This window comes from Perissodus microlepis, chromosome 4 (genome assembly GCF_051167445.1).
Source record: "Perissodus microlepis isolate ML-2025 ecotype Zambia chromosome 4, ASM5116744v1, whole genome shotgun sequence".
Lineage (NCBI taxonomy): Eukaryota > Metazoa > Chordata > Actinopteri > Cichliformes > Cichlidae > Perissodus > Perissodus microlepis.
In genome coordinates, this window is record NC_140464.1 from 29356599 (window position 1) to 29374002 (window position 17404).

Below are 17404 nucleotides of genomic sequence, written 5' to 3' on the forward strand. Positions count from 1 at the left end.
TCTCAGGAACACTAGCACTCTCTGATTAAGGTAAAAATATTTATAATTTATTAATGTACAGCTTGTTTCATTTCCCATCAGTCACAGCTGATAGATGAACACAGCACAGAAGTTGTTCCTGAGTTGTTCCTACACTAAGCCCATCAACACTTGCTTTGTTTCATAAGGCTGAAAAAATAAACAGTTTGTAAGCATTTAATAAGCTGTAGAAAAACACATATATGATCATGGATCTCCTCAAATCCCTTCAAATATACTGTAATTACATAACTTGTGTTTTATTGAAACCCAAATGTAGTTTTATACTTTTTTATTTCAGTGTTTAATCTGATTAAATCTCTTGTACCCTCTGATAATGCATTCCACATTTTGATCTTGTAACTCTGGTTTAAATAATAAAACTTGAGTATCTTATCATTTGGGCTAATTAACATTTTTCTGTAGTATCTCACTATTTTAAATACATTTTCTCATCGTGACCTGGTTAGCGTCATGTTATACACAAAAGCAAGATGTCTCTGCGGGACAAGTTCTAAGAGGTTAAAACCCAGTAAGGGTGTAAACCTTTCATAAAACAACAGGTTTCCATGTTTAACATCTTTCTATAATTGTGACTGAGTCTGACAGGTGTCTGCTGTGTTACACCTGTGGACTGAATCAAAAACATATTTTAATCAGGTTTATTTAAACGACTGAACTATTATGAATCTATAAACACTCCCTCAAAACTCTAAATGTAGTAACCTGAACATGTTCATAAAAAGAGTGTTGAACTGTGATAAGTTTTGTAATTTTACTATCACATCTGCTACTCTTCTGACAGATAAAACACATACACAGTAATAATGATTTTATTACAAAGCACTTTGGTGGCCAATAAGAGTAAAAATAGCACAAAGTGAATACCATCCCAGTGTCATACTTAAACTACAATCATATTTAAACTGGAAAAGCACCTCAGAGTGTGAATTCTTAAAGGACATTTTAATGTATTATGTTAATATAATTCTTTACCAATAGCCACCACCTGCATCTACAGGCAGCGTGTTTGAGTTCAGTCTTTCTCACGCAGTCTAAAAATGTGAGCATTTATCAGGCGATAGAGGCAGATCCCAGTTTTAATGGTAAATATACTTTAACAAAGTTAGATTTGATCTCACTTTCAGATAGAGACAGCTCTTATATGAAGGATGTGACATGTAGGGAAAATAAAATAGACTAGTTAACATATCACCATGAAACACTCCTTCATCTGATAATGCAGACTAAGGGGAAATATGAGGTTGTTCTTTATTGAATTAAATGAGCTGTTTTTTTCCAGCCCTGGGCTGAGTTGGATTAACAAAAGAAAGTGGATGGACAGATGTTAGCTTTATGTACTAATAGGAAGTCAAGCCCCCAAAAACGATTTATTATATTATAGTTTTATTATAATCATTGTAGTTTATTGTTACCTTCTTGTTATGTAATGCTGTTGTGAGCATTAAAGGATTACGGTCAGTACTCTTAACTCTGAAGCAGAACTCTCAGCTTTAGGAGATCAAAACTCTGTTGTGATATAAACATCCTCTGATTAGGGAAAAGGAAATGAGCACTTTATTGCGCTTGATACTTCTGATGAACTTATGTGACCTCAAACTCTAAATAAAAGGCTGCAGTTATCCGTATGCACACAGAACAGCTGCTGTCTCCCAGCGTAGCTTCAGTTGACACAGTTAGTGTGCTTCGTGCAGCGCTGCAGAGTGGGGAGCTGGTGCACAGGTGCGTGTTAATGCTTGTGAAGGTTGCAGTGAAGCGGAAGTCTGCACCTCTGAAGCTTCTCAGCAATCTGCCGCTCGCTCGTCTCACTCTGTGACCACATCCTGTGCTCTGCTGTTGCTCTCAACGCCTCCGTAAGCTGTCATGACCTGGTTTGTTCCTCACAAAACAACAGCTTCAACCTCCTTCTCTGGAGAGAGGAGAGTATTGATTTCCTGTTCCTACGAGCTGTGGTTGACTCACATTTTACACACATACTTCAATATGTATAGCCCTCCACCTACTGTGAAAAAAAACACAGCTTTACTCACTGAGAATGGAAAAAGTGAATCTTGAACAGGTTTTACAGACATGTTTTGTTTTGCTCAGGGGAACATGTCACAGTAAAAATGGCCCAATGTTTTTGAGTTGGAGTTCATAGAAAATGGAAAATATAAGGGTGAGTTCTCAGAAACCCAACAGATAACAGGCTGCTAAAAATAGCTCCCTGCTAGCCATGCAGTGTAGTGAAGGCTCAGACATAAATGAATAATACCTGAAACTGCACCTGATGAGTATACTGTATGTTGTACTGTTAGGCAGAACTGCCTCAGACTCATATATGAAAGAAATAAACAGTTGTGTGTTTAAGGAGTACTTTTATTAAGAAGCAAACTGAGCACAAAGCACTGACACAAACTAACAGAATAATAACTATTAACAGCACAGGATGTCCACTTATTTATATACTAAATGGAAGAAAGTCAAATGGAAAGCAAAGCTTATGATACTGTGAATGTTTTTGTTTTCACAGAAAGCAGCTCAGTCGTTCAGCTCAGCTCTCATTTCTTTGGTTTTCTTGAAAACCCCTGTGAAGACAGGAAACACCTTTTCAGTTTACAGAGTCGCTCTTTAAACAAAGGTTTAAATGTAAAGCCTCATGTCTTCAGTGAGTCTTCACTAAATAAACTGACTATAAAGAAGGCAAGCTTCACCTTCCTACTCATTTTTAATTATCAATCAAGCACAAAGAAATTCAGAAATGACGTGGATGTAAAGCAGTTTTCTTGGATACACTAAATGATAACTATAAGAAATCATTTTCAGAGCTTCTGTGGTAATAATGAGCACTTTGTCACTTTGTTACATATATATTACCACCCACCAGTGCTGAGATTACTGAGAAAATATTATTATACTAATTTTAAAAGTGATTGATTGAGATATTTAATGAAAAATACTACTGGGGTGACTGAAATATGGTCATTGAGAATCTATAAATCTATAAACTTTAAACAACATCAACAACAAAACCCCTACCTTGTTATTTTAAATGATACCTTTATATTCATTAGTTTGTAGCTCATTAGCTTTTAAAATGTTTTCAATAGGTTTTAATTGTTGAGTGATAGTTGCTAAGAAAAAAGACATATTCAAGAAAAACAGGCTAACTGATGTTTTTCTTAGCTGCTAATTTTTACGGCGGTCTAACAAATCGATCCTGCATTACATTTAGATCCAGTTTCAGACAGGTTCCTTTGGAGGAAGAAGCACTTGGTGCTGTTAAATTATTGTTTTGTATTGAGATATGTTTCATATAACGACCACTGCTCGTGGCACAAACAGGAGCTGGATCGTTTTGGACCAACCTGAAATTTCCACACCAGGATCATCACAAAGAGTCCGTAGATGCTGCTCTTGATGATCAAAACCAGATATGACAGCTTGGCATTGTGGGTGGTCTTCAGATACTTGTCTGCACAAAATTGTAAGATTTGTATTATTTTCCCAGCTCAGTATAGAGCAGACACACTGAGTTATTATTATTAATAATATTATTAATAATATTTACTTCGTATTGCTGCAGCTCCTGGATCTAAGAAAAAGAAAAACGATTTCTTTCAGTGAAATCAAGTCAAACTATTTCAGATGATTTTGACACATTTAAAGATTGTAAATGAACGTACTTCGAATGCCTGCGACCCAGCCTACAGAAGGAACAGTCTGTTCCCCATCAAAGAAGTTGACAGTGCAGGTGAAATTCTTGCCTGGTTTGAACCACTGTGAAAATGAGACTCTCAGCCTGCTTGTGATGCGGTAGTGTGTACCATTCCAGTGGGCAGAGTGATCGGTGGCGACGCCATCTTTGACATCCACCCCATCAATCTGCCAGGACACATTCACATGGTCCGGATAGAAATCAGAGGCCACACACAGCAAGGTTTTCTTGTTTTTCTTGTGTTTTTCATTTTGACACTCCTTTGTTGAAGGTTTAAACACTTTCACCTTTGGTGGCTCAATTGTTCTATTTGGTGCTGTGGGACAAAGAGAATCGAATCATTAGAATGCAAACAGTCTCATTATTCCCATTTTGAATACCCAAAGATAAAAAAAGTAACACTTGTAAAAAAAACCCTGCTTCGTCATTTTCTTTTGGATTTTGGAAAAACAGCAGGGGATTACTGGGTAAAAAGAAAGTAAAATGAAATAAATAATGGTGTAAGGTGTTAATATGTAAGCTTCTGACGCCACATCTCTTTTTTTCTTTTTTCCAAAATGCTGCTTTTGCAGCATATATCTTAGATATAGAAGACATTTGAAATAAATTTCATGGCACATTGTTTTAAATCCACAGCAACATGTTTATAACTTTGTGATTCTGTCTACACCCAAGTATCAAACTTTGCTCTTTTTACAGCCCTAAACTTACATTAGAACTTCTCAGAGGTTCTCGGCAGTGGAAAAAAAACATGCATAAGGTTTCTTACCCAAAACTGTCAGTTTGGTGCCAGTACCAAGGTAAGCAGGGTTGTAGTTTGCCACACTGATATGCAGCGTAGTAAAAATTGTTTGTGCTATCAACAGCTGGAAATGATCTTTTTTTTCTCTTTATGAAAAATTCAAATTTCTCCAAATTTCCCCTTCATAACAAAACCTAATTAGACAGATTTCAGGTTTTAGACAAAGTCAGGAACCTTAAATGATGCTACAGTAACTCAACTTACTTACAATTAGGTTTTAATTTATGGACTATTGCATGATAAAATGCATTTGTGCCTGTTAAAATGTTCTATTTTTGCACCTTACCTGAAACTGTGAGTTTAGTTCCCCTCCCAAAGTGAGCCTCGGACTGGGAATACGCAGTCGCTCACAGAGCTGATCAGAACTCCGTATAGCCACAGATAATCTGGGCATAGAGCCAATTCTTTTATAGCTGCAGCACATTGCTGAAGACTAATCAGCACTGACACAAGACTAACTTTGTGCTTTAATAGCTTTCACTTTTTAAAAACAGCTTGAATATGTTTATGGCTGATTAATAAAACCGCCCAAAAAGTGAAGCACACTTATCACACATTATTTCTATCATATTAAGACGTGTAGTTTGAGTCTTCGCTGCAGATTATCTTACCTAAGACGGTCAGTTTAGTTCCAGCTCCGAAATAAGCCTCGCTGAATGAACACAGAGCTGTCAGACTGTTACAAAAACCTCTTCCTTGTCTCTTGGGGCTCCTCTTTGCAATTTATCAAGCTTTGTCATAGTTTCAGACATTGAGCTTTTCATAGAGATCGACAGTAGTCGACAGCTAGAGTCTGCTAAGGATCGCCCTTGAAACCACGGCAGCAACAGGACACATTTATATATATATATATAGATATATATAGATATAGATATAGTGAGTTTTATGGCTATTATTGCATCACTCATTACCTGAAGGTGTCATTCAGGCTTTTGGGTATTTTGCCATCAGATGAAAAACAACCATTAAATGATATTCTAATTTATATTCTAGTTCTTTCACTTTATTTCTTAACTAAAACAGTCGACCTGGTGCCTCCGTTGAAAAAAGCCTCAAAAACAAAACCACCAGCACAGTAAACTGAACTTTACTCCAATCACCTTAAACATGCTTGCTTGCTTTCTTTTTGTACACACAGGCTAATATCCAAATACTTTCCAACATCTACACATTTATAATGCTTCCAAAGGGACGAGTGGACGTTTTACTCACCGAGAACGGTCAGTTTTGTGCCTGCACCAAAATAGGCTTCATAAGTAGCACTGTGGACCAGCTTAATATCAAATAGCACGGAGCTGAACCAGTAATATAAAGGACCACATTTTTGTAGGTCACTGCTTCAGCCATAGTCTAAACATTGCAAACGTCTTTTTTTCTCAATAAACAGAAATTGTGAGGGCCCCAACTTACCCAGAACAGTTTAGTCTAGTTCCACTTCCAAAGCAGGCTTCAGCTCCAGTGTCACATTGAACGCATCCTTTGTGAAAAAGTAACCAAACAGTCCAGAGCAGGCACTTGAAATGAGACTAAATTCCCACTAAACACTTGGAATTTTAGCAAAGGACATGTTAATCCCACCAACTGAGTTTTTAGTTAAAAAAAAAAAAAAAGATGAGTGAAATAAACTCAAAAGCTGCACTGTGTTTAAAATTTTATTGAATTCTAAACAAATTCCCTCACTAATGATATTTCTGTGCAGTAAGAGCAGGGCTACCTGCACTTTTTAAAATACTGCTCATTTTATGCTTGTCAGGTGTTGAAAGTAATCTGCGGAGCTCCTCGCTGTGCATTTTAAATGCAGGAGGTTTTTGTACAGCGGCTCTATTGGTTTGTATCACCGTGCCCCCCCTGTCCCCACAGTGAAAAAGCACTAGACAAAAACCTGACTTCACTTTGCTGCTGTCTTTCCTCCCCCCACCCAGCATCTCCATATCTCAGCCTCCATCTTTCTCTGTTGGTGGATGAGAGCAGCTGTGCAGGCTGCCTGGAGACCTGAGGTGAGCATGAATGCTGCTATTTCTGTGACTGCTAAGAAAAGACGCACAAAGAAAACGAAGCCCGTGTTTCTATATACAGTAGCTGCACGGTGACGTCTTCTCTGGTCACACCTCTTTATTTCCGCCCAGTCAGTATAAAACTGGAGGAAATCAGCAGTTCCACATCATCATTTTGATAATGTTTCCCAAATTACAGTGATTAAACCTATGGTTTGACACCCCTACAAGGCTTTTAGATGAATAAAAAGGAAAGCGAGTATATGATCAAACTTATCAGATATGAAGGAAAACCCTTTCAAAGTCAATCGCAGTCAAGACAACATTTTGTTTGCTTTCTTTTCAGATTGTTCATCCTGACAGAATTACACACACTGCTGTGGAGGCTCAAATTATTCACTTTACTGTTGTCTAACCACAACTAAACTTTTAGATGGAAAATAAAAACATATCAAACACATTAATACTGATGTTTTATTTCTAAAAGTGCCAGAATCCTAAAAGGAAAAAAAGGGAAAAAAAGGTCTTATGTGATTTTGTAATAAAAAAAATATAAACGTAAACGCGACATGAGAAATAAAGTTGTGGGACAACTGATAAAACATTTGTTTGTCCTTTCTTAAAGAATTTTAACAATGATGCAGTTGGACCTCAGATCATGCTTAAGCACAAAGTTAAATCAGTCTGGTATAACTTTAGACATAAATATAATCTGAGATTGGCCCGGCTCATTGAAGGGTCATCATCAGCATGATTTTTCAGACATATGTAACACCAACTTCAGCCAGCAGAGGTCAGGCTGTGATCAACTTGTTCTTAAACAAAACAACTGTGTGCTCAGACAGCAAACACTTAAAGAATAAGAGAAAAAGAAACACAGAATAGCAAAATGCAAGATATGTGGATGCTGAGAAGCTACATTGTACGGGACACTGCTCCCTCTGTTATAGCACCTGTGTACTTATCTAACTGATCAGCTTTGTGGTACTGCAGACACGTCAGCGAACTGAAACAGATACATTTTTATGACTTCATGGATCAGCGACTGCTCCTCTGCTGCTGATCAAGTTTTGCCTCAGCTAAATTTTTCTAGAAAAAGCTCTATGTGGTTTAAAGCACTATGTGGGTAAAACCACAGAACATGGTCCAAGCTGCTTGTACTTTTGGATTACCCCACCCATGTCAGAAATCTAAAAACCGCGGAGCAAACTAAAGCTGAAAAACAGATAGCTTGTGATCTTCGATTTGGAAGGCAGCGTGTGGCAACTAGGATACCAATCATGCTCAAAGAGAAAAATAGGGATAAGGATCAGAGATTATTTTCACACTTTAGTAATTTTTGATAAACTGGAAATGTAAATGAAAATATTAGCTAATGTCCCATTTCAGCGTTTTTAATCACGTATTGGTTTATTCATATTGTGAAATGTCTGTCTGTATTATGCTGAGGTTTGCAGTCAATTACTATGTTGGACTGCAGCAGAGCAGGCTAAGGCTACCTTAGCCCCACCTAACATCAGTTTAAATGCTGATTTGATTCGTTCACTAAATAAGACCTTTGCACTAGTTTTATAGTGTCAAGAGGTGAAAGGTTAGGCATGATGGCTCAGTATGTCTAAATCCAAGACGTAGTTTGGTATCAGCAGAGAAAGCCGGCTGATCTCTGCCTCTATACAAAGAAAAATCTACCACAGAAGAATGAATTGTGACTGAGGGTTCGCCCTTGCTAATTTCCACTTTAAACCATAATTGTCGTAATGTACACAATTGCACGTATAGTATAAAGTACTTATTTTATCATAGTATACACAAGCAGGAAGATCATTTCAAAATTGGAGATTTATTGTGAGGTGTAACAGGTATAATTTATACATAAGGACATCATCTACCAGGGTTTCCGTGATATTTCAACTGAGGAGCTGAGAGATTCCTGAGTGGCAGTGAGGGGATGCTGTCATTTTTTATTTCATTTCAACTTCAATTGGTATGCAAACACTGCTGCAGGGACTTTTTCCACACCGTGGAATTGTTTTTAGGCAGACTAGAGCAAATGTAACATTTCAGTCACCAGAAGAGATGGTCAGCTACTGTAATCCGATTACTTTTTTCAAGTAACGAGTAAAGTAAGGGATTACTATTGCAAAAAAGCAATTCGATTATTGTTACTTTCCCGTAAGCTCGCAGTGCTGTAAATATACCAGGATTTTGAGGCATTTTAATGCAAACATAATATGCACAAAAATGGCCTCATGTAATGTATAATGCTTGATTCATTTCAATGTGTAACAAAATATATGAACAAAACTTTTCACAACAGTACATTTAGAGAAAAAATAGTAAAATGATTAAAAACGACAGTAAAAAAAAATTGGATTACAATTTTCTACAAATTACATAAATAAATAAACAAAATTTCAGTCTCATAACAAACAGGATGCTGAAATAATCTATGTATCTTAATCAGGACAGAAAAATTATAAATAAACTGGAAATCTGAATCATGTTACCTATGTGAGAAATGAAATTGTAACAAAGAGCCTTATTTTCTATTCTTTTCTTAAAAAATTAAGAAAATTAAGAAAAATACTACCATTACATTTCTAAATTACACTTTTAAACAAATAATATACAAATATAATCAAATCTAATATATAATTTAAAGACAAATTCTTAAAGTCAAGCCAAAGCTTTACTAATTGCACACAAAGAGTTTTGACAAAAACAAACATCTGCGGGGAGACTGACAGTGAGCTGCTTGTCAGTCGTTGACCTGCTGTGATGTTGGGGTTGTTGATGAGCCACAGAGTGAGTCTGTGCTACTGTGGCAGTCTTGAGGCGCAGTAATACACAGCTGAATCTCCAGGCTCCACTCGCTTTATGTGCAGACTAGAATTACGCACCACAGGACGTGACATGAAGTACTTTGTTTCATTAAATGGAGCTTCAGTGGTTTGAATACCTTTATTAATAGAATACGTTAACAGCTGCATTTGCCTAAAGTCTGCGTGTTTGTACCAAAACATGTATAAATATTCATCATTGTCCTGTTCACATTGCAGCGTCGCCGATTTCTCTCCTTCACGGCTCAAAGTAAAAGGTGGCTGATATATTTTCACACTGCAACAGAATCCTGGACAACGAAGAAAACAAAAAGGTTAATTTAAGGGTTTGGTGTAGAGGTCAAGTCAAGTAAAACAAACAAACAAAAACAATTTTCTTACTGGAAAACAGGAGAAGTGCTAGAGAGAAGAGCTTCATGTTCATTAGGGTTCATCAAAAGGAATGTTCACATGCTTGAATGTTTCCTGAGTTTTCCACGAGTGCTCCACCCACAGTCACTGAGAACAGCTACAGCCCTGCCCATGGTGGCGTGGCCTCTGTGGGGAGGCTGCTGACTGCTAATTCAAGTCATTATAAAAGGCTAATTAATTAGCAGAAAACCTTTAGTTCAAGTTCAAATTAATTCCACCTCAAGGTGCTTTATATTGCAAGATAATAAGCAGTAAGCCAGAATAATGACAGTAATGGATTGGCCAGAACAGTCTCTGGATACGAACCCTGCTGAGCTGCTGTGGGAACTGTTTGACATACTGATGGTAGGGAGGACGCTCCAGGAAGTGTGTGGTTAAATGTCATCAGATTACCTTAAAACATCAGCTGTAATGTGTAGGAGCTGCCAGACTGTAACTGCTGCAAAAGGTGGTTTTTGAAGTTTGAAGAACGCGTTTATTCATTTATTCCTTTTGAGCAGTATCATATATATAATCTTTGTGAGGCAGAGTAACACCATTGCTTTGCTTTTTTTCACTGAAGAAAAACATTATAAAGTGCTTTTTGGGTTAATTGTCCAAAGTACATTGTTGTTGTGCCATGACTGTCATCTCACAGCAAGAACAATTTGGAGATGAATGTGCTGGTCCTCTGCAGGTGCTGATATAAGTGCACTCTGTGGTAAACCTGTGATGGGCTGGTCCTCTGTCTACTCAAACACTTCAGTGCCCCCTCAGTCGCTGCCCTATAGCCCTAGTTAGATACGGAGTTAGTGGACTGAAGAATGTCCTTTTCCTTTTCAACCAAATTTCACTTTTCAGCCATTTTCAATGTTATGTGGACATCAAGCAACGTTTGTTTTTGATGGCTAGGCTTCATTGGAGCACATTCTTCAAGATCGTCTGCTCCGATACTGTAGTGTTTGACCCGACACGCTGTATTACTTTGAGTAGTGTTTATTGCAAATCGCACAAAATGCTTTCTTGACAGGTTTGGCACCCACTTCAGCTTTTCAGATGGTCTCCAGCACTCACACCTCCTTCCACAGGTCTCAGGCTTCACTCTAGAGGGAGAAACCTCGCTAGTGGAATCCCAGACACCTGTCCCTCCAGCCTCCTTGGCACTCCCCCCTTGAGCTCACTGCCCTACTGCTCCCCTGAGCCAGAGACGACACCTCTGCCACAACTACATTTTTGTCCAAATGTCCTTTTTCCCCCCAAGTGATTTATGATATTTTATTTCTTCAAATATGAAAAAAAAAAAAAAAAACAGTAGGAGATGTCTTTTCCTTTGTTGCCTTTACTTTATTATTATTTCTGGGACTGTTATTGTAGGGTCTATTTTACAATATAAAGTGCCTTGAGATGACTGTTGTTGTGATTTGGAACTGTATAAATAAAATTGAACTGAATTATTGCCTTTACTTTACCCGCATTTATCTCAATTCTATTACTGCAATTCATTGGAAAGTGGGGTCTTTTATTTCTTTAACTTAACCTGATTCTGTCACAATTACTAGGTAGGACTGAAGTGCAAGTGGAATATTTACATATGTACAGTGAGAGGGGGAAGAGGGGTCCAGAGATTCCGTGGGCAGGTCCAGGCCTGGAGAACAGACATGCTCACACTCACTCCGCTCGTGAAAGAAACACACTCGGTCCAAAAGATCCACGCTGTGCCTCAGTCACACTCTCACTCATCCAAAAGGGTTCCAGGAAAGGCAGGCTGGGGTCCAGGGAGGTCTGTACAGGGGAGACGGAGAAACAACGATTAGCCAGAGAACCATAAGCACAAGGAAGAATACAACAGAGAGCTGGGCTACACTAACTGAGAAGAGTACAATGATCCAGTGAAGCCTTAAATGAGATAGCCAGGATGAGCAGGTGAGCAGATAAAGGATGGGAGATCCAGGGAGGCACAGGTATCCAGACGCAGCCCTTGTGGAGAAGGTGAGTACCACCACCAGAGCAGATTCTCTGTGCTGGTTTGTGTCTGACCTCCTGCTCTCCTCATGTGCTTTGGACAGGTCAACATGGCAGCTCCAAAAACTTGAGTGATGAGAGATGTCGATCTCTACAAAGCTGTTGCAGAAATATGCTGTCTCCTGCTAATTTTGCTATCATCCCGCTGAAAGCAATGCACAGGTTGGCTGCACAGATGGTTTTAGTAAGTCTGTGTCACTGAACCACATCACTGTGTACTGGCAGCGCAGAAATACACAGCTGAGTGTGACAGTTTGACACTGGGGAGGCTCAGAGCTCCTTTCACTCTGGTCTCTCTCAAAATCTCGGTGTGATTCTGAAACGCCGGCTCATAGTCGGGTTTGTTTGTGTCATAGCTATATCCAATTAAGCTCATCGCTCCATAATCCCTTTGCTGGTACCAGAGCATCACGTATAAACTGTCATCATCGTGGATGCATTGGATTTCTACTCTTTCGCCTACGTTGACTATCTTGGACTGAGGTTGCTGGAATGTCACACAGTTGGCTTGATCTGCAGAGAAAGAGATTTAAAATGTGGTTAATACTAGTTGACAAAAACAAGTAGAAAAATTCTGAAGGTTGTTATTGTTGAAGAAAGATTACATGGAAATAAGAGCAGACAAAAAAGTGTGATTCCAGCTGAACACATCTTCCAGATCTTCGAGTATGAGACCGACTGCCTAACTTCTCTGCTCTGTGAAGACATGCTTCCTCTGACGTAAGAGCTGAAGAAAAGAAGACGACACTGAGGGACTTTTTGTGAGGGAGCAGTATTAAACCACACCACTGTGTGCTGGCAGAGTAACAGGTTTGCTGTGGGAATAACCAGAGCTCCTTTTATGTTGTCTTCTCTTTCAAGCGTAAATTCTTCTTTATATTGACCCTCGTAGGTCGGGTCTCCTGTGCCATATCCAAACCCAATGAGGGTCATAGACTGACTGCCTGTTCTTTGCTGGTACCAGAGCATCACAAAGCGGGTCCCGTCATCGTGGCTGCATGTGATGCGGACCTTAGAGCTCACGTTCACAATCTGAGGAAGACTTTGATGAAATATGATGCTGCTGACCAGAGCTGTGGATGTTTGGATAAAATTATTACTGCAGTACAAACAAAGAGGACAGTTATAGGTTTATGTATGAGGGAATGTGAAACTGAGGCTCTTACTTGGAAAGCAGAGGAAGAGAAAGCCAAACGTGTGGATGAAAGGAGACATTGTGAAAAAGTAATGTTTGCTCTGAGTGACTGAGCTCATGTATTTCTGGAATGGGGAGGTGCTCCCCATCCCCGGCTGCCTCCCTCTTCCCGCTCCAACACACCCACCCACACAAGTAGGGCCTTGGGGTGCGGGTGTGTCACCAGGGTGCAGGGGAGGCATCGGTGCGTTGGTGGTTCTTGGTGTCCAGGGCTGGGCGCTCAGGTATGTACCAGCTCACTCCCGGTGACTACTTGGCGGGGCCTGGTGCCTGTTGCTCGGTCAGGCCTCTTCCGGGGCAAAGGGGGCCCTCAGGCCTCCGGCCTCTGGGCCTGGGGCTCGGTTCACTCTGGCACAGCTGGCTGCCGGCAGAGCCGGCGGGCACACCACTCACCACTGCAGCCCCCTCTGGCTTCTGCTCCGTGGCTACTGGGTGACCCCTCATCTGGGGCTCTCCTCTGCTCTTCCCAGGAGGGTGGCATGGATGCCCCTCCGGTGGTCCTCCTTGGGCTCTCGCACTCTGGGGCCTCTGGAAGTCTGGAGCCTGGATCTCCTCCATGCCTGCTTCATGCCCTGGGGGACGGGGCTATGGCTCTCTACATCCTCTAGCAGACCATTACACGGGGAAACCTTTTGAATACAAGCGCGCTGATCCACACAGGTGTGCACACGGGTGTTCACTGTTCATAGACATAAACTACACCTTTATTGGCTGTCGGTCCTGCTTGCTACACAACAACATTCAATATTTAGTATTTACTGCTGTTTACACTTAGCAGATTAACGTGATGGTGTTGTGTTTAGTATGTTGCTCTGTTGTTTTTGCTTGTTTTCTCTTCTTTTTCTCTCAACAGGTGATCCAGGAGATTTTTTTTTCTTCTTTCTCTTTTTAAGTGCCCTCTCTCACTGTCCCCCTTCCCTTCTGTTTTTCTTTTCCTTCATCTTTCAACTGAAAAAAAAAAAAGGAATGGGGAGGTGCTAATTCATCAAGCCTCTATGCTGCGTGTTCTACCTCCACCTGTTGGCTGAATCTAACCTTTAATAGACTCTGGAATTGTTTATTTTGATAAGTGGATCATAGTTATACTAAATGACATGAAAAAGTGGAGATATTACAGCATTTGAACATGAGAAAGAGCAGGGCCATCATATTGTTCTTTGGGTGGTCACACTATGGGACTTAACAATTGTGGGATTTGTTCTTCCAAAAGCCACCCTGCCCCCCCCGCGCCACCACACACACACACACACACACACACACACACACACACACACACACACACACACACACACACACACACACACACACACACACACACACACAAAATAACTTTCAGTGGTCACAGGACATAAAAATTGCATCTAAAGAATCTGTTGTCAACTTAACAGACCTTTTCCCTGAGGTAGTTATACTGCAGGGTCTTTTCTTCTCCCACAGATTTCAATTCAGGATTAAATTGCCTGTGTTTTGATGTTTCTCGTTTTTATTAGTCTACAGTGACAAGGATTCCAACTTGGGGAAATTGCTTCTAATCCTCACATTGGTTTCCTTACAGCCGTTCCAACAAACAAAAACAGGAAAAACAAAATCAAGTAAAGGCTGCACTTTTGAAGAAAGAAACCGTATTCTGCGTTTGCAGGTGTATGACCAGGAAGACCTTAGTTTAACATATGTTTTATATATAGCACCAAATTGATGGGGTTAAATGCATAACCATGGTACCCATCTGAACTGGCTTGCAACATCCTAAAAGGAAACCCAAACAACCCTCAGAAATAGCACAAATTAGCTTAATCTTTTCTTCATTGTGTGGTGTAGGTGTGAACTAAAAACATTTGAGTTAACAGAGAAATATAACTGTCCTGAGTCGAGATCCAGGAGTCGTGTACTTGGACTAAACATTCCACAGAGGCTAAAGCGTATCAGTGAAAACACAAGGCTCAACCACCAGAGTGTGTCTGGTCTGTTCTTCTTATCATCAGAAGTTGTGACGTGGAGGGTTTCAGTAATACATCACATACACTGGACCTGCAGAAAGAATTAGCTTCCTTTTCTGTGCCTGACCACAGGAGCTGTTAAACTCACACTCAATTGCTGGTTGGACTGATCTAGGAGCAATCATTCACTTCTTTTACTGTAAACTTTGAATTCACACAGAATAAAATTGCTGGAGGATGACATGACTTGCCATAGTTATGTTAATATAATACATAAGCACGCACATAATCATTTTTTAATAGACTTTATTTTCACCTTTACAGTTTCCCAAATAAGCATGTAGATTATAATATAGCCCATTTAGTCTATAAGTAACATTAAAAACTACAAAGAGTGTTGAATGCTTAAAAACTGTTACCTTTTATTGACTACCAGAAGCTTGAACCACATCATCATTACCCCTCAGCTGTAAAACGCTTGTGGGGTACCGCTTTAATTATATTGTTTATCAGTCTTCACTGTTATGGGGGCTAAACTGAAGCATCGCTGAAGGAAAAAAGCTTCTTATCTCAGTGCTTTCCAACCTCATCACATGATACCAGTGGTTTACCATCTGTTAGCATATGCAGTTTTTGTAAGAGAGAGGAGCTGCATTCATTACTGTGCTATCTTGCGGCACTAAAGTACTCTGCGCTGTGTTCAGGGTGTCTCGGTCTCAGGATGTGAAGATCCACTGCACTCTCTCCATTTCCACTAACGTTGAACTGACCTACAAATGATGGTTCAATAGTTGGAGACTGATAATACATGAAGCCAATCAGCTTCAGAGCAGTGTCTCCTTTGGAGCGCTGATACCACAAAATAGTGTTAAAGTTTTGGTTTTTATGTTTGCAGGTCAGCCTGACTTCCTCATTCAGCGGCTTCAGGAGCTGCTCTGGAGTTTGAAGAACCTTTATTTCTTTATCGAGGGACACTCCTGTAGAGAAACAAAGAAAAGTTGACAGGTTATAAATTGGTAGCATTTCTTTTCAAGGATTCTATGCTCATTGAGACAACTGCTAATTATAGGATTAGAATAAAAAGTACACAAAATGCAGTTCAATCTGAGAATATGAAGAATTAAAAGAGGGTTTATTGATAATTAATAATACGATTAGACATCAGAGAGTTTATAAACCCTATCCCTAACTCTCTCTCTTAACCTCTTTAAATGACCTGTGCTTGTGCGTACATTCCCCTGGACTCCCTATTTAAAATAACAGCTACTAGCAACTTTAATTCCTAATCTTTTAGAACCTGGTCTGTATTGTCCCGTGTCTTGCTGTCTTGTAGACGGAGTCAGAGAGAGGGAAATACTGAAAATCAGAACTAATCACCCTAATGTGGCTGCCTTTCTAGAACATGTCTCTGCTGAAGGCTGGCCATGGAAGGGTAAAATAATTGGAAATAACTAGTTCAGATGCTTTGCAGCACTTAATTTTCCAATAAAAGATTAACCCTCTGTGGTCCTCATTGATGACAGAATCAGAGACTTTATTTATCCCCAAGGGGCAATTAAGATACAACAGAGCAGCATGACGTTAAAAATAAGGACAGGGCATAAACAGACAATAAGAGTGAGATAAAAAAATACTTAAAATATACAGTATGTACACAGTTTTTACATGACAGTGGCTGAATAAGTGAATAAAAAACTATAAGTGACTAACAGTGAATAAAGTGTTGGCAGTATACAAAAGAGTGTCGAGTAGTAGGAAATAAGACCGACAGGAAATAATCTCAAGTCGAACCTCTAAACTATCTATTGGACAACAAGTAGAAGAACTCTATATATAAATAACATAAACTGTTTTTGATATATTTCAATCACAATGATTTTTGTTACCTGAATGCAAAGACACTGGGGAAAAGACAGCGAGCTATTGTTAGAACTGAGGATTCAGACTTCAGGGTTTAAACAAAAAGTCTGATCATTGGTAAAATACTTATTGAACACTAATAAAACCATTAATTGAATGCAATTATGAATGCCCGAATTAAAAAGTTTTATAGTTTTTATACAAATAGAAAACATGGAGACCACTTCTAAATCAAAATTCTAAAGGACAGAGAGTCTCTATGAATACCTTTAATGCAGATGATGATGTGTATGAAGAGATGAGACCAGTTCATGTTGAATGTGATAAACCAGCTCGAATCCCAGCTGAACTCAACCGTTTGAAAAGGACTAGAATTCGCTGTATCTTTCTGTCAACTTCTCCAGCGCAGCTCCTCCCACTGTCTGCAAAGGTTTGTGGGCATGTGGTTTGCTGCAGGTGTTCAGGGTCAGATGAAGGTTTTTGTAGAGGAATTTCAGGCTTTTCTGCTGTGGTGGGACTAGAAACTGCACAGAAATAATGCCCGCTGTTTTCAGGGTGCCTGAGTTTGCCCAAGTGCAGGAATGCTTCAACCTCTCCATTTCCACTCACGCTGAATAAGCCCTCATAG

At 39.6% G+C, this 17404-nt stretch overlaps 1 protein-coding gene across 1 annotated transcript; it reads right to left on the minus strand.

Annotated features, from left to right (window-relative positions):
• Window positions 1-2494: 2494 nt before the first annotated feature.
• LOC146389225 (T cell receptor beta chain MC.7.G5-like) lies at window positions 2495-12999 on the minus strand. Its single transcript, XM_084924727.1, has 8 exons — window positions 12951-12999; window positions 12408-12857; window positions 11997-12297; window positions 4506-4561; window positions 3705-4052; window positions 3590-3613; window positions 3387-3493; window positions 2495-2606 (listed from the first exon to the last, which is right to left on the minus strand). Exons 1-8 carry the CDS (start codon window positions 12997-12999, stop codon window positions 2580-2582), a joined length of 1362 nt encoding a protein of 453 aa, XP_084780853.1. The 3' UTR covers window positions 2495-2579.
• Window positions 13000-17404: the final 4405 nt, after the last annotated feature.